Source organism: Chelonoidis abingdonii, chromosome 1, assembly GCF_003597395.2.
Source record: "Chelonoidis abingdonii isolate Lonesome George chromosome 1, CheloAbing_2.0, whole genome shotgun sequence".
Classification (NCBI taxonomy): Eukaryota; Metazoa; Chordata; order Testudines; family Testudinidae; genus Chelonoidis; species Chelonoidis abingdonii.
Window position 1 is genome coordinate 72,048,625 of NC_133769.1, and position 23,620 is coordinate 72,072,244.

A 23,620-nucleotide genomic window follows, 5' to 3' on the forward strand; every position below is an offset into this window, starting at 1 on the left:
AGTCTAATACATTTTCAAGCATCATTTTTCTCTGTAAACTTTGCCTTAGTAAATTTGATTAGTATTGATGGAAATATTTTTTCACTGGTTTGTGTGTGTACGGTGAAATTGACGCTTACCAACATTTACCAACAAAAATCTAATCTTTGCAACTTAAAAATGGCACTGGGAAAAATGGAACAGAGAGAAGAGAAATGGGAATGGAAAAATATAGTATACATGTGTGAAATCCTGGTCTATTGAAGTCAATGGGGAAATAAATCTTGAAAAAATGAGTTAAAATTGCTGGAAAAAAGGTTAATTACTGTAAAGAAGTAGTTCAAGAGTTGTGCAAAATATGAAACTCCAAGCACCTTGCCTCTTCTTTATAATGACCCTGAGATTTTTGTTATGTCAGCAAAGAAACTATTGCCCCTCTATTGGCTTTTCTAAAGAAACCAGCCAACTATTCTGTTGGAAATCCAACATTACTATAGCATTACTATTCATCACAGATAAGAAATGTGAAGCATAATGTTTGCAAGCTAGTTTGTAATCTCTGGATTTTTCCATAGAAGGATCTGTTAGTTATTTGGTATAAGTTAAGACATAGCAAATATTCATCACAAATATGATTTTTTCTGAGTGAGATAAAGTACAATAATGTAAGATATGTATTTATAGTGTAATGCTCAAGAAAAATCTATATAATCCAAGCACAGCATAATTGTCTAGCGTCTAGTATTACATGCATCCCAACAGTTACTAAATTATATTACTATATCAAACAAGTCTCTCTGAATTATTCTGCAAATTGAATGTAGATACTAATGTGCTTCTGTATTATGTGTTGAAGTGGTGCCACCAAAAAAAAGCGGCAGTACATTCCCTTTAATTGTGAATTTAACTACAACTTGAATTTAACTACTTCCAAGAATAATGGCCTACTGTACCAATAATGGGTTTATTTGCATTAACACTCAATAGCATTCCCATTTTTCAAACATCTCTTCAAGATATTCATGAATGTGCGACATTATGCACTTTACAGTTCCATCATGTGTTTCCCACATCTGTTCCAAGTTCAAATTTCTCTCTACCTCATCCTCACAGGTGATTCCTTTAAATTCCTCTCATATCCCTGAGGATCCTCACACTTTACTGATCTGCTGTGAAGATAACCATCTTTTTACCCAAGAGGACCTACGTGTTTGTCCTGCTTAAGCTTTTCAGCATTATGTGTGAATTGAATAGCTATAACGCTCCGTTTCCCCCAAATCTGAGCATGCTGCCATAACAGCTGTTCTATACCTACAGGCATATGGTTGAGGGTGGAAGAACCAACTGGTTTGTTTTAAGCCATTCCAGACTAGTCTCCTGGTCTTCGAGGACAGGTTCCAATTTTTCACTGTAATTGGTAGCTGAGAGCAGTATTCCTTTCTACACCAGATACACATGTAAGATATAACACATGAGGAAAATAAGAGAGATGCTTCCATCTCCTCTCACTCTATCAACCCTCAAAAAATTAGGAAAAATAGAGAAAGAGGGGAATTCACCAGGGTCCTACAACTATACAGGTGAAGGCAAACAGCTGGAAGACACAGTGTTGATGAGAAACCATGAGAGAAGAAACCACATATGACTGCTATGCATGGGCAGTAGTGGAAGAGCTGGCCCAGGTTTATAGCACATTAAAGGTGGAAAAAGCTGGAATGAGGAAGCAGCCAAGCATGTATGCCAATTAAGGGGTAATACTACATATAGAATGGCACAAGCTGGAGAATGGGAGAAGGTAGTTTACCAGACTTTTACTCATTAACATCCGCACTATTCAGATCCTACGGAGAAACCAGTGGTCCACTATGACAGTGGCTCTCAACCCTTCCAGACTACTGTACCCCTTTCAGGAGTCTGATTTGTCTTGTGTACCCCCAAATTTCACCTCACGTTAAAACTGCTTGCTTACAAAAAACAGACGTAAAAATACACAGGTGTCACAGCACACTATTGCTGAAAAATTGCTTACTTTCTCATTTTTACCATATAATTATAAAATAAACCATTTTTATCAGGAGGAGGGGTAGCCCAGTGGTTTGAGTGTTGGCCTGCTAAATCCAGAGTTGTGCATTCAGTCCTTGAAGGAGCCATTTAGGGATCTGGAACAAAAAATTTATCTGGGGATTGGTCCTGCTTGGAGCAGGAGGTTGGACTAGATGACCTCCTAAGGTCCCTTCCAACCCTGGTATTCTATGAACATAAATCTGATATTTACCTTTCAGTGTATTGACAAGTCATTGTCAGTATGAAATTTTAATTTATACTGACTTTGCCAGTGCTTTTTATGTAGACTGTTGTAAAACTAGGCAAATATCTAGATGAGTTGCTGTACACCTTGGAAGACCTCTGCATACTCTCAGGGGTACACATACCCCTGGTTGAGAACCACTGTACTAGGAAACAAATCCTCAAGGACAAGGGATTTGGGGGGCCTGTGAAGTAGGCAGGTTTGAGAGATCTAAAATCCATGCCCTCTGAGGATCTGTACACAGATATAAGATAGCTCCACAGATATAAGATTCATTCTGCAAGAGTTGCTGTGCCTGTGTGCCACTCTTCTGGCCCACATCCTCACAGCCTGAATCCGTCCTGCTGCTTTTGTCTTTACCTCAGTAGGAGCCACAGAGGAGACATCTCCTCACACATCAACTTGTCTATATGTGGGTTGACTAGAGAAGAGACAGAGAGTCCATCAGAGTCCCTGCTTTTTCTCCCCTTCCTGGCCTCAAAACTTTGTGGGTCCCCAGCCAAGAGTCTGTCGTGACAAGTAAAGGAGAGGACTGGTGCTGTACAAAAGGAATGACCCTTTTCCCCAACAGTTTTTCTGTGAAGAGTGCTCTGTGGCCCCATATATTTGAATGGAACTCATTAATTTCAAGTGTTATAACAGGACTCGGTTATAAGACTATCTGCTGTGTAGCCACATCAGCACAGAAAGATTTTTTGTCTTACAAATTAAAATAAACCTCTAAAATAGCTATATTATTAAATATTTTTACTGAGATTTGTTGTTCTTTTCTGTTATCCAAACCATTGAGTAAAAGCGTAACATTTACTTGAATAAAACAACACAGGATATTCAATCTACTTATATACAGAAAGTATAATCAGTTTAGCATCTATTACATGACATTTCCTCTCAAAATATTGAGAATAAGTTTTTAAAAAGGCAGCCAAATTAGTATGTGACAGTCTTTTTATTCTTTTGCTATTTTACATTTATTATTGTCACTGGGCCTTGACATTGAGCGAGTTATTACAAGAGCAATATTTATAGAATATATTTCATCTTTTCTCATATATTAGCCTCTCATACAGCTTTGCTGTTTTTCTCTGAATTCTCTCCAGGTTCTGCATGTATTTTTCGTACTGTGGTATCCAGAACTGGATATTTATAAAGGTCTGGTATTTCCCAGAGTAATTTAAGGCCAGATTTTAATATCCTTACTCATACTTTCTAGCACCTTATTCCATGAGTTATCTCATTAATTTCAATGGGACCACTCATAGGGTAGGTTCGTATTCAAAATAAGTAAGGATATCAGAATCTGGCTGCTAGCCAGGGACTGTCATTTCCCTGCTATGTGGCATAATGCCATTACCTGCACAGGCCAAACTCATGCTGGCTTGGTTTTTGTTTTGTTTTGTTTTTTTGCTGCCACAATACACTGTGTGTTCATATCTCATTTGCCTTCCAGTGTGACTCACAGCTCTTCCAACATTGCTGCTTTCCAGGTATCTTCCTCCATTGAACAGCTGTGTTTTGAGTATTTTTGTCCCAGATGTACTGCCCTATTTGGATCTGGATAATTTGGAGGCTGCAAACACTTATGTATGTGAGAAATCAAGTGTGTAAAGCTACTCATGTGCATTAGTATTTGCTGAATCAGACATTTGGATTGTAATAAGCAAAGGAATCAAATAATCCATGTAACATTGATGCCGTCTGAAGATAGTGGAGGAACAGAAGGACTTGTCTACACAGTGGGGTAATGCATCCTTGGGATGTGATTTCTACAGAGTATTAACATGTGTATTAACTGGTCTGTGTAGCCCCTGCTGGTGCTCACTAAAGGTTCCCTAGTGCAGAGGTTCTCAACCTTTTTCTTTCTGCGCCCCTTCCCCACTAGCTATAAAAACTCCATGGCCCACCAGTGCCACAACAGCTGTTTTTCTGCATATAAAAGCCAGGGCCAGTGCTAGGTGGTAGCAAGCAAGCTCCATCCTTAGAGGTTTTTGAGGCCCAGCTTGACAAAGCCCTGATTGGGATGATTTAGTTGGGATTGGTTCTGCTTTGAGCAAGGGCTTGGACTAGATGACCTCCTGAGGTCTCTTAGAACCTTAATCTTCTATAATTCAAATTGCCCAAGGCTCCACACCATAGAGGGGCCCACAAAACTCAGACTTCGACTTCAGTCCCAGGTGGCAGCGCTTGGGACCCTGGACTTCAGCCCCATACAGCGGGGCTTTGGCTTTCTACCCTTGGCCCCAGCGAATCTTAACACTGGCCTTGTTTGGCAGATCCCATGAAACCTGCTTGCATCTCTCCAGGGGGCCCCAGACTCCTAGTTGAGAACTGCCCCCCTACTGCACTTTAACATAGTACTGTTTCAAACAGCAGTATGTTAAAGCATACCAGCAGGGTCTGCACAGACCAGTTAATTCACAACACCTTAATGTACTTTAAAAATCAGACCCTCACAGTGCACATTACCCCACAATGTAGAGAAGCCCTTAGATTCGTTTTTAGGAGTCCACCATTTCTCTCTGAATATATACTGAAGAAATGCAGTGCTATGCACTCCATGATGCATGTAACTTTTAGCACTGTATGACAGATGTATTCCCTGGCAGACCATTAGTTGTTTGCAAGCATGTTTATTGCTGTTGTGACACATTTAAGTATTGCATATAGTTAAGTGGGGCAAACTTCTGAATGAGCAAATCTCAGAGGAGTGATAGTTGCAGTTTAAAACTTCTAAACACCAACTCATTTTGCGGTGACAAATACTGGTGGTCATGGAGCTGTTTGGACATTAAGTGCTGGTCCACACACATTTGCATCAGTTTAATTAAATTGATTTAAAAATCACACCTGGAGGGAGGCTCTGTAGGGGAAACATTTATAACTCTCCCAAGCTGGGTGAAGGATTTTGTGTTCGAGATGGTTGTGAGGGGTTGAAATAGAGGTAATAATAATGCCATCCTAATGGAATCCTTTCCATCTCCTGAGAAAAGATATACAGTGTGTAGTAATTTCTCTTTGGGGTGAAACAATATGAAGATCTTAGATGAATTACTGATGTTTATTCAGTGAATGATGTGGTTGTGCACTGTGATGATGCTGAGGTTTGATCTCCCCTCCCTTACACTTGTGCCAGGTGCACATGTCCAGATCTGAAGGGTAATTTGCCCAGGTGTAAAAGAGAACAGAAGGGGCAAGTCAGTAGAGGAACAGGCCCATTAACTTTACTGTCATAATCTACTAGTAATGAAAGCCTATTGTAACACATTAAGAAGTTACGCTAAAAGAATGGCAGTGCTTTTAGGTTGCTTTTAAACTTAGCGGACCATCTAAACCAAAGCATGTTTTCCCCTTGAGTTTCTCTTTTTCAGGAATGAATGAATGGTGGTCATCTTTTTATAGGAGGTCATTCTTTCCTCTTTTATAAAAACCTTGTACTAGAAACCTTGTGGAAAAAGTCTCTTGTGTTGTAGCTTGTGAAAAATCTAATTCAGCATTTTTTTTTAAGATGAATGACTTTTTCGTTGGTTTGTTACTGCTATCATATTCATCTTAAAATCAGAGTAACTTCTTAGAATCAAAATCTTTACTGCTACTGAAATTGTGTTGTGATTTCTTTGATGTGATCCCTGATTGCTGTGAGTCAGAAGAATTGGTTCAGTATTTTTGTTCTTAGATCCTCCTCCTTTGTCTTGCAGCTACTTGTGGCAGATTCCACTAACAATTGCAGTAGGAAATACGAGCCACATCTCTTCAGAGGCAATTATATGGGTGTCTAACAAATCAGGTAAAAATAAATTTTTCTCACAGTGGAATCTTGTAAAGCATACATGTGTTTTCTTGAACTGTTTGTCAGAATTGATGCTAGGTCATTGTTTATTTGCTAAGCACCCAATTACAGGTGCTTGAAAATGAACTGCAAGAAAGATAATTTGGGAGGGGGGGGGATGAGGGGAGAGAAGAGCAAAGAACCAGGTAATTTTCACAAAAGTTAGATGGTGCAAAGAAAAGGTTTTAAACAAAAAGATGTTCCAAAGCAGCTATTTTATGTCTGACATCACATACTAAATTATTGTATAAATGCAATTCCCTATATAGAATGATGAAAGCTAAATAAAATATCTTTGTAATAAAACACCTGCTAAATATAAAATCTGTAAACTAATAAATGCAAAATATGCAGTAATGTAATATTCAGGTAAAGAATACTGTGTTGTTGTTTTTTCAAATTTGATCAATTGTCCACAACCGGTGCTAAGAAACATTTAGTGTTCCCAAAAATCTTTTTATTGATCTCCCAAAGTGTTTCTAGCCCTGGTAGGTTGCTAGACATTGGAGCATTATTCTGATTACCATCTGACATGATAATAACAACCACTATCCTGAGAACAGCTAGAGCTAGAAGCCAATGCCTTTTATCACCCAAAAGCCACTAAGAATACCATCTTGCAAATGTTAGAAAGCAGTCCTCTCTTTCCCTGACAGTGCATGCTGTATCTGCTCCTGAATTTATATCAGAATTGAAATGAATTAAGAAAAAGTTGGGAAGTTGTATGATACGATTAAAAGAAGTGGAAGAGAAGGAGCCATACATGCCTGGGCAGTAGAAGAAGAATTGACCCAGTTGACAGTACAGAAAAGGTACAGCCTCTGAGTTTCCTTCCAGAGTAAATAGAACTGGAAGGAAGAAATAGCCAAGCCTGTGTGTGCCTGTCTTTTCCTTTTTGTTCTTTTACAGGTCAGTAAGGGATAATAGTACCTTAGAGCTTAGCAAGCTGCAGGGCTAGAAATGAATGATGTATACTAGTATAGCAGTGGAAATATGAGAATCCCAACTTTCTAGTGCTATAAGGTATGTGTTTCTAGCCCTGATTGTTCACGATGTATCAGACCTTAATATTTTATTACTGCTCCCATGATCTAGCTTCTTTTTTGGCACTGGTCTAGGATTGGGGTCTGGGACCAGTGTAATTTTCATTCTAGAATTTAGACAGGAAATGCAGATGTTAGTTTTTCCCACAGCAGCATTAAGTTGGCCACAGTGATAATACTTTGCAATACTTCAAGCCCCTTCACACTCTGCCTCATCCTTATCTTATCCTTGTCTTATCTGCTCTTGTCCTTCAGGGCTTGATCCAGCTCCCACTGAAGTCAATGGTGAGATTCCCATTGACTGAAGTGGGAGCTGATCAGGCCAATATAACTATCAATCTCACAGTCTCACTTTCACACACACATCCTTCCCTCTGCCACTGATGCCAGCCTGGAAAACTCATTTATGAGTGTCTTCCATGATCAGCTGCACAATTTCTGTCTTGCTGCCCTTTACTCACTGAATGCCTTCCCTCACCTAATCTGAAAAGCCACTACAGTCTTCTCCTTAAGATCTACTCAGAGATGCCTATAAGAAATCAACAAAGTAATGATGGGTATAGTGAGCAGTCATCAGGGATGTCTGTTGCCTATACTTTTAAAACAACTTGCAAATGATTCAGAGCCATAAAGTGGTGTGCGTAGCTATTCAACGTGATGATGATCTGCTGTCTTTATGCTTGTCGTTCCCCTACCTCTCACTCACTGGTTGTCTTATTCCAAATTAGATTGTATGCTCATCAGGGCAGGGATGGTATCATCTTGCGTGTTTCTACAATGTCAAGAATAGTAGGGTCTTAGGTGATACCTCAATAAAAATGATGACATCAACTTTGGATATGTTAACCATGTAACTCGCTGTACCCATTGTATTTGCAGAATACAATGATTGATGCTAGAGGAATCCTTGGAGGTTTTCTGCAGCTGATACAGGGATGATGTGCTTGTTGCTCCAGGAAGTGTTCTGAGTCTGAAGGAGGCAGTTTCCAGGCTTGTTAATTTGTGGGGTATCCCAGAGGGATTCCATATTGTAGAGGAGGAGTCCTGTTTGTAGTCCTGTCATTGGAAGTTGTCTAGAAGCAATTCTGGAACCAGAGAAAGAGGCTTGAGAGGTCTAACAGCTGGTTTGGGAGTCAGGCTTCAGGCTTCTTCAACTCAGAAGAGCAAGTCCAGTAGTGCCATGCTGAATTCAGTTATCTGTGGGACAGAGCTCAGTGTCAACTAGTCAGGGACAGAATGAGAGGAGGATGGGTCAGTGACACACCGACCAAAATAAATGAAAAAATAAAATCCCCTAGGACTCAGAAAGGAGATTATGGTGAGAAGGTGGGGGTGATGGTGCATAGAGGTGATAGATGTACCTTCTTGCTAGGGCAGGAGTCAGATGGGGCTTTCTACCACTACTGTGAAAAAGCTCCTTCCCCACTGTCATGTAGCCAGGAGAGACTCTGAGACTAACACCGTGTGGTGCCACATCCACAAGAGGCACTCAAAGGTGCTGGAGGGTGCACCCAGGGCCCCATCCTGAAGCCAGCAACCATGAACTTTCCAGTTTTGCCACAGCATTGAACTGGCAAAAGTAAAGATGAGACAGAGGGAGAGAGGGCCAGAGAGATTCATCAGGTTATCCATAAGCACAATGCTCTAAGACGGGTTGGCAACCTTTCAGAAGTGGTGTGTCGAATCTTTATTCATTCATTCTAATTTAAGGTTTCGCATGCCAGTAATACATTTTAAGGTTCTTAGAAGGTCTCTTTCTATAAATCTATAATATATAACTAACTATTATTGTATGTAAAGTAAATAAGGTAAAATGTTTTAAGAAGCTTCATTTAAAATTAAATAAAATGCAGAGCCCCCTAGACCAGTGGCCAGGACCCAGGCAGTGTGAGTGCCACTGAAAATCAGCTCGCGTGCCGCCTTTGGCACCTGTGCCATAGGTTGCCTACACTTAATACAGTTGTCTGTCTCTTGTGCCAGTAATTCCACAGCTTGCAGGTTGGTGTATCTCCCTCTGTCTGAGGCTCTCCAGTGCAATAGTTAAAGCAAATTATAGTCAGTCCACAAGAAAGGTACTGGGACTGGTGCCTGACTATGTTGTGGTGTTAGGAATCCATTCTGTGAACTCCAAGGTGGACTCTGACGGACATTCCTCCACTTGCAACATTTCAGAAAGGAAGAGGCTGAGTCTGGAGCGCAATAAGGGGACAAGTAATGAAAATCCCCTCCGGAGCCCTCCTCTTCCTCCACCGGCATCGCTTCAGGGTTTTTCATCAGGCTGCTGCTGGCATGTTCCATGAGGGATGTTCCTGAGGAAACTGATGTCTATTTGTGTAAATGAATGAAAGCTCTTCCCATTCCCTACAGACAGATGTGTACCTCTTGGAGACTGTAGCGACTGCTGTGCTAAAGAACTGCTCTGAGCACATGCTTGATGGTGGGCAAGAAAAGTGGGAGACACACAGCCAAGAGATGAAATGCTGTCCACACATTCAGCTGCCAATAACGAAGAGGGTCTGAGTTAGTGGGCACTAGTCTGATATCTTGGCATATCCTGCCACTGCCCTCTGCACCACAGTAGCAGTGTACTCCTCCCCAAGAGCGGAGGAGGCAGTGTCAACCGGAACAAAATCCTCCACACTGTCACAAAAGGGCGTGTTGCTCTCTCCCTGTGTACTCATGGAAGTACTAGTGTCCTACTCTAGTATTTGCTGTAATGTTGACTTCTGGTGGTGAAGGTGCTGCTGCCCACATCTTGAGGGCCATGGCAATGCCTCAGAATTGATTTTTCAAGCAGAGTATGTCTGCCTCGCTGTTGCCTGAGATGAAGGAAGCCAGGATACTTTTGAAATGGGTAACTAAATATATTGACACCAAGTAGCACTCCTTCTACCTGCTGCCTTGGAGACGACAATTTTCCAAAAGAGCAGGCAGCATGACTCCAACTAGCAACTTTCCAGCACTGTCACTCTGTTAATGGAAGAGGTTCTTTATGTGTGTTAATTTTATCTCCAGCAAGCAGTGAGAGAATTACTTGACTGATCTCCATATCATCGTTGGTGACCAACTTTGTGGCCTCATCAGTGTTGTTGGATGTCAGTTAGTTTCTTCATGAGCACCCAGTGGGAATGTGACAAATAGAGGCTGGGCTGCATGTGTGTGGAGGTATGAATGTACCAAGTTTGCACTGCTGCTCTCTGCTTAGTCAGGTACTTCAGCCTGTAAGAGGTGGAGTTCCTGGTCACCATCTCCAGCTCCATCTGGTTAGAGTCATAGACTTTAAGTCAGAAGGGACCGTTATGATCATCTAGTCTGACCTCCTGCACAATGCAGGCCACAGAATCTCACCTACCCACTCCCGCAACAAACCCCTAACATATGTCTGAGCCATTGAAGTCCTCAAATAACGCTTAAAGACTTCAGGGTGCAGAGAATCTTCCAGCAAGTGACCCAGGTCCCATGCTGCAGAGGAAGGCGAAAAAATCCCAGGTCCTCTGCCAATCTGCCCTGGAGGAAAATTCCTTCCCAACCCCAAAATATGGTGATCAGCTAAACCCTGAGCATGTGGGCAAGACTCACCAGCCAGACACCCAGAAAAGAATTCTCTGTAGTAACTCAGATCCCACCTCATCTAACATCCCATCACCGGCCTTTGGGCATATTTACTGCTAATAGTCAAAGATCAATTAATTGCCAAAATTAGGCTATCCCATCATACCATCCCCTCCATAAATTTATCAAGCTTAATCATGAAGCAAGACATATCTTTTGCCCCCACTGCTCCCCTTGGAAGGCTGTTCCAGAATTTCACTCCTCTGATAGTTTGAAACCGTCATCTAATTTCAAGTCTAAACTTCCTGATGGCCAGTTTATATCCATTTGTTCTTGTGTCCACATCAGTACTGAGCTTAAATAATTCCTCTCCCTCCCTGTTATTTATCCCTCTGATATATTTATAGAGAGCGCTCATATCTCCCCTCAGCCTTCTTTTGGTTAGGTTAAACAAGCCGAGCCCTTTGAGTGTCCTTTCATAAGACAGGTTTTCCATTCCTCGGATCATCTCCATTGCAGGGCAGAGATACTAAATTAGGTCTGCAGTTAACTCAGGCCTGCATTTTCTAAGTGTGCACCTTGCTGACTAGAACCAGCTGAAGTAGCCACAGATCTTCCAGGCTGTTAACAACAATGCCTGCAGATGAGTATCATCTCCAGAAATTCCTTCACAACAAGACTGAGACCGCGAGTGGGACAAGAGATGTGACGGAAGCCACCATCGTGCGCGGACTTTCTGATTTAATCCATTGTCAAGTGTGACAAATCCAATAGAGAGCACGAGGGGTCTGAGTCTTCTGCAGCAGCATGCAGCTTCTCTGAGATGTAACCTGTTCTTCAAACCCGCTCATGGAAAGCGCAGCATCCTGTTCACTAAGGGCACATATTGCCAGTAATGTTACTAGTACATGTAGGTACCAATGATATAGGAAGAGATAGGAAAGAGTCCTAGAGGCCAAATTTAGGCTGCTGGGGAAGAGATTAAAATCCAGCTGATAGCATTTTCTGAAATACTTCCAGTTCCATGCACAGGGCCAGATAGACAGGCAGAGCTGCAGGGTCTCAATGCATGGATGAGATGATGCTATAAAAAGGTGTGTTTCCGGATTATTAGAAACCTTTTTGGAAAGGAGGACCCTATATAAGAAGGATGGGCTCCTGTTAAACCAAAATAGAACCAGATCACTGGAACCAGATTTGCAGTTCTGGTCACCCCATCTTAAAGAGGTCATAGGGGAATTTTTAAACTAAGGGCTTGGGGAAAAGCTGACAGCTGTGGAAGAGCACACAGTTCCAACAGATACATCGATGGAGAGGATCTATTAATGCACATTCTCTATATCTTAGTAAAGAGCAGAGGATAGATGTCGATAAAGCATGGATGGGAACTGAAGAGAAAAAGTCAAATGAAAGTGAATCCCATTCAATAACATCACATAAAGGCAGACAAATAAAAAGTGACAAATTGTATAGTGTTTGTATAAAAAATGCTAGATGTCTAAATAATAAGATGGGTGAACCTGAGTGCCTGGTATTAAATGAGGATATTGAAATAGTTGATATCTCAGAAACTTGATAGAATGACGACAATCAATGGGACACAGTAATACCAGGGTATAAAATATATAGGAATGACAGAATAGGTTGTGCTGGTGGGAGTGGCACTGTATGTGAAAGAAATCATAGAGCCATATCTAGTAAAAATCTTAAGTGAATCAGACTGTACCATAGAATCTCTATGTATAGAAATTCCATTCTTCAATAATAAGAGTATAGCAGTAGGAATTATTACTGATCAGTTGACCACGATGGTGACTGTGAAATGCTCAGGGAGATAAGAGGCTATAAAAAAAAAGAAATCTCAATAATGGCGGGTTTCCCCATGTTGACTGGGTATATGTCACCTTAGGATAGGTTGTGGAAATAATGTTTATAGACACCGTTAATGACTGCTTCTTGGAGCAACTAGTCCTGGAACCTGCAAGGGGAGAGGCAATTCTTGATGTAGTCCTAAGTGGCACAGGAGATCTGATCCAAGAGCTGAATATAGTTGAACTGCTTGGTAATAGCGATTATAATATAATAAAATTTAACATCCTGGGGGTGGGGGTGGGAATATCTAAGAAATCCGCCTCAGTAATGTTTAATTTCAGAAAAGGGAAACTATACAAAAAATGAAGAATCTAGTTCAATGGAAATTAAAGGGAACTTTCACAAGAGTGAAGTGCCTGCAAGTTTCGTGGAAATTTTTTAAAAACACCACAATAGCTGCTCAGATCAAATGTATATCCCAAAATAAAAAAGATAGTAGAAGGACCAAAAACAGGCCACCATGTCTAAATAATAAATTAAAAGAAGGCAAAAAGGCATACTTAAAAAAGTCAAATCTTACTGAAAAAACTAGAAAGGAGCATCATCTCTGGAAGGACAAGTGTAAGAGTAAAATTAGACAGGCCAAAAAAGAATGTGAAGAGCAACTAGCCAAAGATTCAAAACTAGCCAAAGATTCAAAACTAATAGGAATTTTTTTTTTAAGTACATCAGAAGCAGGAAGTCTGCCAAACAATCAGTGGAGCCACTGAACGATCAAGATGCCAAAGGAGCACTTAAGACTAGGCCATTGTGGAGAAGTTAAATGAATTATTTGCATCAGCCTTCACTATGCAGGATATGAGGGAGATTCCCATACCTGAACCATTATTTTTTAGGTGACAAATCAGAGGAAATGTCACAGATTAAGGTATCAGTAGAGGATGTTTTGCAACAAATTGATAAATTAAACAGTAGTAAGTCATCAGGATCAGATGGTATTCACCAAGAGTTCTGAAGGAACTCAAATATGAAATTGCAGAATTACTAACTGTGGAACATAACCTATCACATAAATCAGCTTCTGTGCTAGATGACTGGAGGATAGGAGATGTGATGCAATTTTTAAAAAAAGTTTCCAGAGGTGATCGTGGCAATTACAGGCTAGTAATCCTAACCTCAGTACCAGACAAATTGGTTGAAACTATATAGTAAAGAACAGAATTATCAGACACATAGATTAACATGGTTTGTTGGGGAAGAGTCAACAGGCCTTTTGTAAAAAGAAGTCATGCCTCACCAATCTACTAGAATTCTTTTGAGGGGTTCAACAAAAGAACCCCTCAAAAGAGTGATCCAATGGATGGATATTGTATACTTGGACTTTGACAAAGTCCCCCACCAAATGCTCTTAAGCAAAGTAAGCTGTCATGGAGGGAAGGTCCTACCATGGATCTGTAACTGATTAAAGATAGGAAACAAAGGATAGGAATAAATGGTCAGTTTTGAGAATAGAGAGAGATAAATAACTCTGTCCACCAGGGATCTGTACTGGGACGAGTGCTGTTTAACAAATTCCTAAATGATCTTGAAAAAGGGGTAAACAGTGAGTTTGAAAATTTTGCAGATGATATAAAATTACTCAGTATAGTTAAGTACAAAGCAGACTGTGAATAATTACATAGGGATCTCACAAAACTAGGAGACTGAACAACAAAATGGCAGATGAAATTCAGTGTTGATAAATGCAAAGTAATGCATATTGGAAAACATAATTCCAGTGATACATACAAAATGATGGGGTTTAAATTAGCTGCTACCACTCAAGAAAGAGATGTTGGAGTCATCATGAATAGTTCTCTGAAAATATCTGCTTAATATGCGGCAACAGTCAAAAAATCTAATGGAATGGTAGGAACTATTACAAAAGGTTTGGATGATAAAACAGAAAATATCATAATGCCACTATGTAAAGCCATGATATGCCCACACCTTGAATACTGCATGCAGTTCTGGTCTCTCCATCTTAAAAAAAGATATATTAAAAATGGAAATGGGACAGACCAGGGCAACAAAAATGATTAAGGGTGTGGAACAGCTTCCATATGAGGAGAGATTTAAAAGACTGGGACTGTTCAATTATTGTTAGTGGTTGCTGAGACAAATGTATTGTGGGAACACTTTCCCCCCAGTATTCGCACCAAAACTATGTCCATATGGGAGCAGTAATCTTTCCCACATATGGGAGCCATGACTAACAACCACGTCCTTTTTGGAGAGGAAATAATGGAGCAAGATTTTAGAGGGAGCTGTAGCTGCTGGTGCTTTGGCAATAGCCTGCTGGGGTCAGCCTCTAAAGCAGAATCAACCTCAGGCCATTCAGGAGGGGATACAAAACTAACTGAAGCTGTGCTAAATTCCACCTCTTAATCATTACCACTTCCTGCCCCCTGAGTTTTTGATTGTGCCCCAGGGCAATATTCCTCTCTGGAGAAGCTGTCTGCATAGTGGCATTATGATATTATAATATTAGGCTGCTGACTCCCCATGGCAATCTGGTTCCCTCCCTTCACTTCCTTGGGTTCATGATGCTGAGCTTCCACAACCATTTCACCACTGAGCAAACCACGTCTCAAGAGCTGGTCTTTCTTTTCCCACTCTAAACTTCTGCATAGAAGAGTGCTGCTTCTGTGCAGCCTCGTGCCAGGCTCTGCTCATAGGTGTCGTGTGAGTCTTCTGTTTGGGGAGGCTTATACGTGAGCACCAGAAGCTCCCTAGAAAGTGGGGGGGCACTGGCGCCTGGCCTGTGGCCTCACCCCCAAGACCCTTCCCCCACCCCACCTCTTCCCCCAAGGCCTGCCCGGCCACACGTTCCTCTCCGCTGCAGAATGGAGTGAGTGGCAGGCAGGAGGCATCTAGGGGGAAAAGGTGGAGCAAGGGCGGGGCCTCGAGGGGGAGCACGGGTAGGGCCATGGTCCAGGCACCTGTCATGCCCCACACTTCTACATAACTTCACTTCCAGCATTTCAAAGACGGCAGGACAGCGTGCCCCCAAGGGAGATTACCTGTACCGCATCCGTGGCATTAACTTTCCTGCATGGCTAGCCTATTTTGAGGAGGCTTAGTCTCCCTGGGCCTCTTATACATGCTGCCCGTGGGTCTGCTGGTGCCACTAACAGAGCTCTCAGATTGGGAGCCATGTGAGGGATGGTGCAGTATTGCCTCTACTGGAGCCCTCTACTGGAGCAGCATTGACAGGTGCTGAGTCTGACCCTGAATTGCTCTCCACGTTCTTTTCATTTGTCCGAACTATGGTGAGAGGAGATGGGCAGGATTAGAGTGAGGCAAAATCAATGAATATGTCCCCTGCTTCACTGCAGCACCCCAGCACGCGGTGTGTGGCCGAGGTCAGAGAGTCACAAGTACCCTGGAATCCGACTGCTTCCCTTTCAACCAAAGATGCACGTTCAATTTCACAATCACAGCTTCTCCTGTTATCCCAACAACTGAGCACAGGACACTAACAAGAGTTGGCTGCTTTACTGTTACGACCCACATGTGGATAAAATAGAATCAGTTCCCACACCCTTAGAGAGTGTTAATGGATACACTCATCTGATGAAAATACATGGTGCAGAAACAACTTTTTTCCACACGTGAATTGAAAACAGATATGGCAAATCCAATCAAAATAATAGTCAATCATATTTAAATAAAAATATTTCATTTTGACTTGTTTTGGTTTGAATCTTTTTTCCCGCCAAAAATTAGAAAAATTTAGCACACCAAAAGTCAACTTGAACTGAGATGTTCCTGTCTAGCAAAACCATCTTCAAAACTTTTTTAGCCCATGTTTACTTTTTTTTTTTATGAAAAAAAGTGTCTCTGAAACTTGTCAACGCATCTCTAACTGGTAATAAATGTCTGCCTTATACTGGTATTGGCTTGTATTCATGTGGGAATGTTGGAATAAGCAATACTAGCATTAAAATTGCTTTCTATCCATGCCTAATTTAACCATTTATGTAGTCCGAAAATGATCACTTCTAACCAAAATTAGGTCTAATCATTATACAAAACGGCTTGTAGACAGGGCCCATATGATTTGTCTCAGCATCCAATGCGCACTTCCTGTTCCAGATGGATGCTCAATGGGCATGGATGTATTGCAAGTGCTGAGTTCCCCTGCATGAGGTGCCCAACATCTGTTAACTACTGATCTCAATGGGCACTGAGCCCACCGCAGAACCTTTTAGTAGGAGGTTAGAACCTCGAAGTGATCAGCCTGCAAGATCTCATCTAATGAAGACAAGGTGACCTGAGGTTTAACAAGAAGTTTAGCAGGTAAAGGTTAACCCTTCACTTTCCCACAGTCTTTAACTTAATATGTTAACTCGTGTGAAAACAACAATCTGCCTTGTCTCCCTTAGGCCTATCACTAAGGCCACTTTAAGGTCCCTTTCCACTGCAAGAGTCATATACAGTGAAAGCAAATGTAATTAACCCCAACTTTAAGACCTCTTCACTCTGCCTGAATTAATCAATTCTTCACAAGACTCCAGTATGTATGTGCCAAATTTAAAGTTTCAAAGCAAAAATATTTTTTGACCGATCAGAGTGAAAATACCTACTGAAAAATATTTGTAAAGGAAAAAAAGTAGGATGCATTTTTTTATTTCCCTAAAACTCAAAAATAACTATATAGTTTAGTCTGAACTTAAAAATCAATCTTTGCAATCAGTAATGAGATATTTCTGCCCAGAAGAAATATCTTTTGAGAAATTTATGAATGATTGAATATAGTGTTTAGAAAGGGATGCCACCTTCTCCTGAACTGTAGTGTTGCTACTGTGATAGTCTAATCAATATATTTTTGATAAGTGGGGATATTGCCTATGTGTATAGTGGTTTTCAGTTGTACATAGCCACCAGAAAATGAAGGAAAAGGAAAACTTTGTGTATAGAAATTCATGAGAATATACACAGGCTCAGACATCAAATTCCAGTAAATTATATAGAATTATGTGAAGTACATGCATCAGACAACTCTTTACAATAACCACTTGCTTGTTTGAGCTGAGATGGCATGGAAAGATTCTTGTCCCCTTTTGCTTGAAAAGGTCAAATATCAATGGCCTTATGAAAAAAAAAAAGGTTATGATTGTAGTTAAAACTGACTGAAAGCAGGGATAATATTTTCAGTTTTTGAAAAAATACTGCTGTTCTGTATCAGAGCAATCTCTGTATGACACATCCTACAACTGATATTTATGGAGGAGGATATTATGAAGTAGTCAGCTTGGACTGCCAGGTATCATTCTGTATCAGGTCATGTGGCATAAATAGCTTACATAGTTTGTGACAAAAAGCTACAAGTGAAACTCCTTTTATTAGAAGGGAGTGTATATATTTGTTCCCTTCAGTTTATCAGACACCTGCTTTACCCAGATAGTCTGCACTTAGTTATAGCAGGTTATTGGACAAGATTGGTTCTTAACTAATTTTAGATCATTTGCCAATTTGGAAGGTGTTTTAGATTTAATTTAATGGTATGAATTAACCATTTACGAGTCATTATTTTCAAATATTGCAGCAATTAAAGCACAATTACTAACAGAAAACTCATACACAGAAATAAATATAACCAGTAAAAATAGCCATATTGAATTTTCATTTACTAAAAAGCATGATGAGCTTAATACTGGCTTATGTCACCTCTGAAGTACAGAACAAAGCTATAACTCACAATGGATGGGTCCACTGCAGACAAACAGCTCTCCCACCACTGTTCTGCTCCATCAGTTGACATGTAGGAGAGAACACCACCATCTGTAACCCTGAATCATACCCATAACCTCTCCTCCTTGCAGTAATCCTGGTAGCTTCTCTGAAGAGAGAAGAACATAATTTTAAGATCATATCTTAAGCGTGGAGATCTTATTTCAGTCAGTTACCTGTTATGCCGGGTATCTTCATGCATTTTGACTCTGGATACAGAGTCCCTCTGCATCCTCTTCTGTGCCAGCCATGGTTGTATTAATAAGGATAGGTATGGCCAATGGGTAACTGAAACATACAAGAGTAAGGAGTTAATATGTCCTTTACTCCTGTCCAAAGCTGTTACATTTGTTCCTCGCTATACTACTGTATAATTAAGGAGTTAGTTTGTTTACACATAAAATTGAATCGGTTTAAATAAAAGTGTGATTTTTTAAGCCAGTCTAGCTAAATTTGTGAAACTTTGGGCATTGAAACTCTTAAATCAATTTAAACCTAGCTTATAGTGGCGTGGTTGCCCTCATAAATTTGCAGGGCAAGCCAAAGTGATGTAAACAGTTTTATACCAATATACTTGTGCCCTCATAGGAGTTTTCACCAGTTTATATAAACTGCTTTAATTAAACTAGTTTGTTTAAACTAGTGCAAGTTTAGATAAGCCTTAGCAGAGAAATAACAAGTAGGGAATTGGATAAGTCTTTTGCAACTTCCAAAAAAGTGTTTTTAAAAAATGTCAATACTAGAAATACTTTATCAGTGACAGAACTGTGTTGTAATAATTTATGGAGGCTTTGGTCCTGCAAACATTTAACTGAACTCATATATATAACATAACTGCAAGTATACATAGTTGCATATGTGCTCCGTGTTTGTAGAATCAGGGTTTTTGTGGTCTGTATTGCTGCACCTTAAAATTTTGATTATTGCCGTATATCTTATCATGTGCTACTGGAGTTATAGTTAAGATGGAGGTGTCACATGTACCCTACACCTATTGTTTTAATCTCTTTTTACTTTCTCACTAATTACTTTTTACAAAAAATACCGTACGTGAAAACCAGGTAGTCTAGTATGTCAATGTATCTAGCATTAGATGGCATGTGAATTATCAAACCATATTTATTTGCATTTCACTTCATAATTTCATTAGTTTTATATAATTCAGCCACACTGATCAGTTTCCCATTGGAACTATGTCCAAGAGAAGTTTGCATGTAGTTTTCTTTTTAAAAAAGATGACAAGGAAAACAAATATTAGGCTGTAGCTTTGATCAAGAGCTTACAAGCTAAATTACCTTACAGTGCTTTGTGTGGCAATAATTTAAAAAAAAAAACACCTTTTGATTTTCGAGCAAATCCTAGTTAAAGGAAAATAATTAGTTGAATCAAAATAATTTACTAAATTAAGGCATTCTTTGTGAGACACTTGGGGCTTGATCCTGCATTCCTTGCAATCTTACTGAAGTTAGAGAAGTTTAGAATGTGGAATGTGTTTGTCCTGCAGATATTTATGTGAATGCTTCAAGCACATGAGTAGTCACCTTGAAAACAATGTTAAATACTTGCAGAAGTGTTCATGGGATTAGACCTAAATTGTTGCTGAAATTTTAAAAAGGAATAAAAATAAAAACACACAGAGTGTAAGATTAACTGATTAAAATGAAAAGATCTTTTCAGTGACTAGTGGCTGCAAACCAAACTGCTGGAAACACTTTCAGTTAGAAACCTGAGACTAAAGGACCTGCTCCCATTGCTTATGCACAAAACTATTTAAGAATTACCTATAAACCAAAGGCTTGATTCTGATCTCACTTTCACTAGTGTAAACCAGAAATAACTCCCTTTAAATCAATAGAGTTACGCTGGTGTAAAACTTAGGTAGGGAGATGGGAATCAGGCCCCAAGTCTTGAAGTAGCAATTGATTTCCCAGGCACTTAATTAAGGATATTTTGAAAAAAATGCCTCTCCAAGGTCCTGATTCTGTAACTGCATCCTCATGGGTGCAGGTTGAGTTGGAAGATCAGGGTCCAAACTGGGTTGCTCCTTTATATTACTTGAGGTAGAACACATGATGAAAATTATAATTATCCCACAAAATTAACTGTCATTAGTGTACATCTATTCTTTTAAATATTTTACTAGTGATTTATGAAGTTTATGTCAAGTATCAGAGGGGTAGCCATGTTAGTCTGGATCTGTGAAAAGCAACAAAGAGGCCTGTGGCACCTTATAGACTAACAGACGTATTGGAGTATAAGTAAGCTTTCGTGGTTGAATACATGCGTCTGACGAAGTGGGTATTCACCCATAAAAGCTTATGCTCCAATACGTCTGTTAGTTTATAAGGTGCCACAGGACTGTTTGTTGCTTTTTATGAAGATTATGTAAATTGAAATAATCATTTTACTTCCACAAGTATTCCGTTTAAGGAAAAATAAGTAAAACATGTTCTTTTACAATGTTAAATCCTTTTCAAATTAAAAAAATATAATCTTTTCCTTACATTGTTGTTTGGTTCCAGAACATCACAGAATTGCTGCTTTAGACGAGACAAGCTGGTTGCTGGGGAACATCAATCAGACTGGCTATTTTCGGGTTAACTATGACGTGAGGAATTGGAGGTTGTTAATTGACAAACTAATGAGGAACCATGAGGTAAGCTCCTAGTTTCATTTCTAGGATCTGCTTTGATGTGTGAGCTGTACAAACTATGGCACTGCTTTTATCATCCTAAATGGTTCCATTTTTCTGGTTTTCTCCTCACAGGCTATCTCTATCAGTAATCGAGCAGGTTTGATCGATGATGCATTCAATCTAGCCAGGTATATTTTCCCGTAGATAATCTAACTTAATATAAAGTCCTGTAACAATTCCTGCATTTAGTTTCCCAGAGGATGTGCGTGTTTTGAAGTTAAAATGTTTAACTCACTTTAATTGCTGCCACCTTTCCTTTCTTTTCTCCTCACTCCCGCGCCCCCACCTCCAGTGTGGAGCATAAGCATTGTCTGTAGCACTCTCCTCACACTTGATCAATAATTGCCATAGGTATTTCCAAGTCTTTCTCAGAGTCGTGTTCAGTTTTTCAGCAAGTTCAATATAACACTTTGGAGATTAATAATCTCTTCCCTATTTCACTAATGAACTAGGTTTGATATTGTTGGGTTTTTTTTTAAATAACCCTAGAAGTGTATTTAATTTGTAATGGAAAATATCTTCAAGCTTCAGGATTTTTTCTCTCTGATATATTACTGTTATATTTTCCAGTATATTTTTTGGTAATCCATCATAGAAGGATTTTTCTGTGTGATGATGATTATGCCACATGGAAGGTTTGTGGTTCTGTTTAAAAGTTCCAAACTTTATATAGGGTTTTAGTGCTTTACTATTTGCATAGTTACATAATGAGATTAAATAATATGATGCTGATTCAATAATGATTTGTTTACAACATAAGGGAATGGAATCTCATCTCTTTTAAATTCAAGACTACATCTGTAGTCAAAGAGTAAAGAGAAGTGTAAGAACTGGAGCTCATCAGTCTTTAAGATACTTGATATCCTTGGGAACACTCCTGCTCTCAGCCAAACACCTTTAGGTCAAAGTTTATATAAAAACTATATCTAAGACTATTGGCTGTTCTGTTTGCTGACATATTTATGGCCAGATTTTGGCTTTAAGCTGCTGGTTGCAATAGACCGCAGCACAGAGGTGCTTGGAATCAGCTGAGACTCCTAGAGGTGTATTACTAGGCTCAGCCATGATGTCACTGAGGAATGCAGGCCAGGTTTGTCCCAGCTATATCTTTTGTAAGAATGAAAAATGGCAATGTGCCCTCCCCTACATACTCCTCTCCACCCACTTTTGGGACGTTGGTACCACTGCCAATACTAGCCTGGACAAGGGGTGGAACTAGGATTATTCCTTGCAGAGGTGTACTGGGTTGCAGGGAAAGGTAATCCTTGCACCCACTGGTTATAGTAGATTGAAACAACCAACTACTGTACCAGCTAAGTAGGAAAAGAAGTTTTGGAGAAAAACTGCTTTCCCCAGCCTGGGAGAGGAGTGGGAGTGCTCTTCCTTTCCTTTTAGCCTCTTTTAGCATGCACCTTCCCACATGAATGTGTGCAGAGCTAATTACAGTTCATCACGCTGAGTGAAATCCAAGCCCCATTGACTTCAGTGGGGCCAGCATTCCATGCTTAGTAGTCTACATTGCCACTAGAATGCTGTATAGTGCTGTGAGCAATCTTGACTCTTCAAAGTTCTAGTGCATATACAGTTAAACAACATTCTCTCCTAATTCAACTGTAGTGTGACACTTCAAAGTTTCTTTTCACTGCTAATAAAGCTTGAGTTGCCTGCAGCCATACAATATTAGTCTGTGATCTCTTCAATTTCCATAAACTAAACAATGTCAGATCTGGCCAGCACCTCAGTGAAAATCCATGCACTGCAAGAAGTTGTATTGGTAATTCGGTAGGTGGCCATCTTCCCTCTGAATCAATAGTGAGCTAACAGCCCTGAGTACTGTTTTGTTGAAAGTGCCCATTTTTAGATGAGATATAAAGCCAAAGTCCTGACTGCCTGGAGTCATTAAAGGTTCCATAGTGCTTTTTACAGACTAAGGTCTTTAACCCAGGTGTCCTGGCCAAGTTCATATTTGGATTATTATGTTTTGCTTACCTAAATATTCCTCCAGGTTCAGATGAATAAGGCATGGCTCACTTACCTTCCCTAATTGTTCTGTAGTATTGCTGAGTATTACTACATTACCCTAAGGAGATGACAGAACTTCAGTGATTTTTAAAGCACTTTGGGGTCTTTCCCATGGAATCCACAGTAAAAATGTAAGTCAGTATTGTTAGGGATGAGCACAGAGGTATTCTACTGTAGTTGGCACTTTTGCATAGCGGAAGAGTATATACATATGTATGATTTGCCTAGAGTGAAATGTTCCTGTGTTGGAGATCCATAGGTAGATCTCCATTTTGTTTTTTGTTTTTCTTTATTTCTACAGGGCAGAGTAGTATATATCACTATGAATAGGTTGCGTTGCAAGAGAATCCAGGTATGGCAAATTGGGTTATGGGAAAGGTTTACATATTTACATACAGCAGTTTTACAGCCAGCGTTCAAAGAATAATAAGCTAAATTATTGGGGATAGATAAACTTGCCATATTTCTTCAGATAAGTGTAAAACATGGTTCTTATCCTCTCCCTTTCAGTTCATGTTCAGAATATCATTCTTCCTTAGACAAACAATGGAGCACCCTTATCATAGAATCATAGAAGATTAAGGTTGGAAGAGACCTCAGGAGGTCAT

At 39.9% G+C, this 23,620-nt stretch overlaps 1 protein-coding gene across 1 annotated transcript in view; it reads left to right on the forward strand.

The window, feature by feature from the left end:
* TRHDE (thyrotropin releasing hormone degrading enzyme) overlaps positions 1-23,620 on the forward strand; it is a 327,679-nt gene that overhangs the window by 244,273 nt on the left and 59,786 nt on the right. The window contains exons 10-12 of the mRNA XM_032767020.2: positions 5,983-6,071; positions 20,818-20,951; positions 21,063-21,118. Coding sequence (XP_032622911.1) covers positions 5,983-6,071; positions 20,818-20,951; positions 21,063-21,118 — 279 coding nt within the window. The remainder of the gene's footprint in view (positions 1-5,982; positions 6,072-20,817; positions 20,952-21,062; positions 21,119-23,620) is intronic.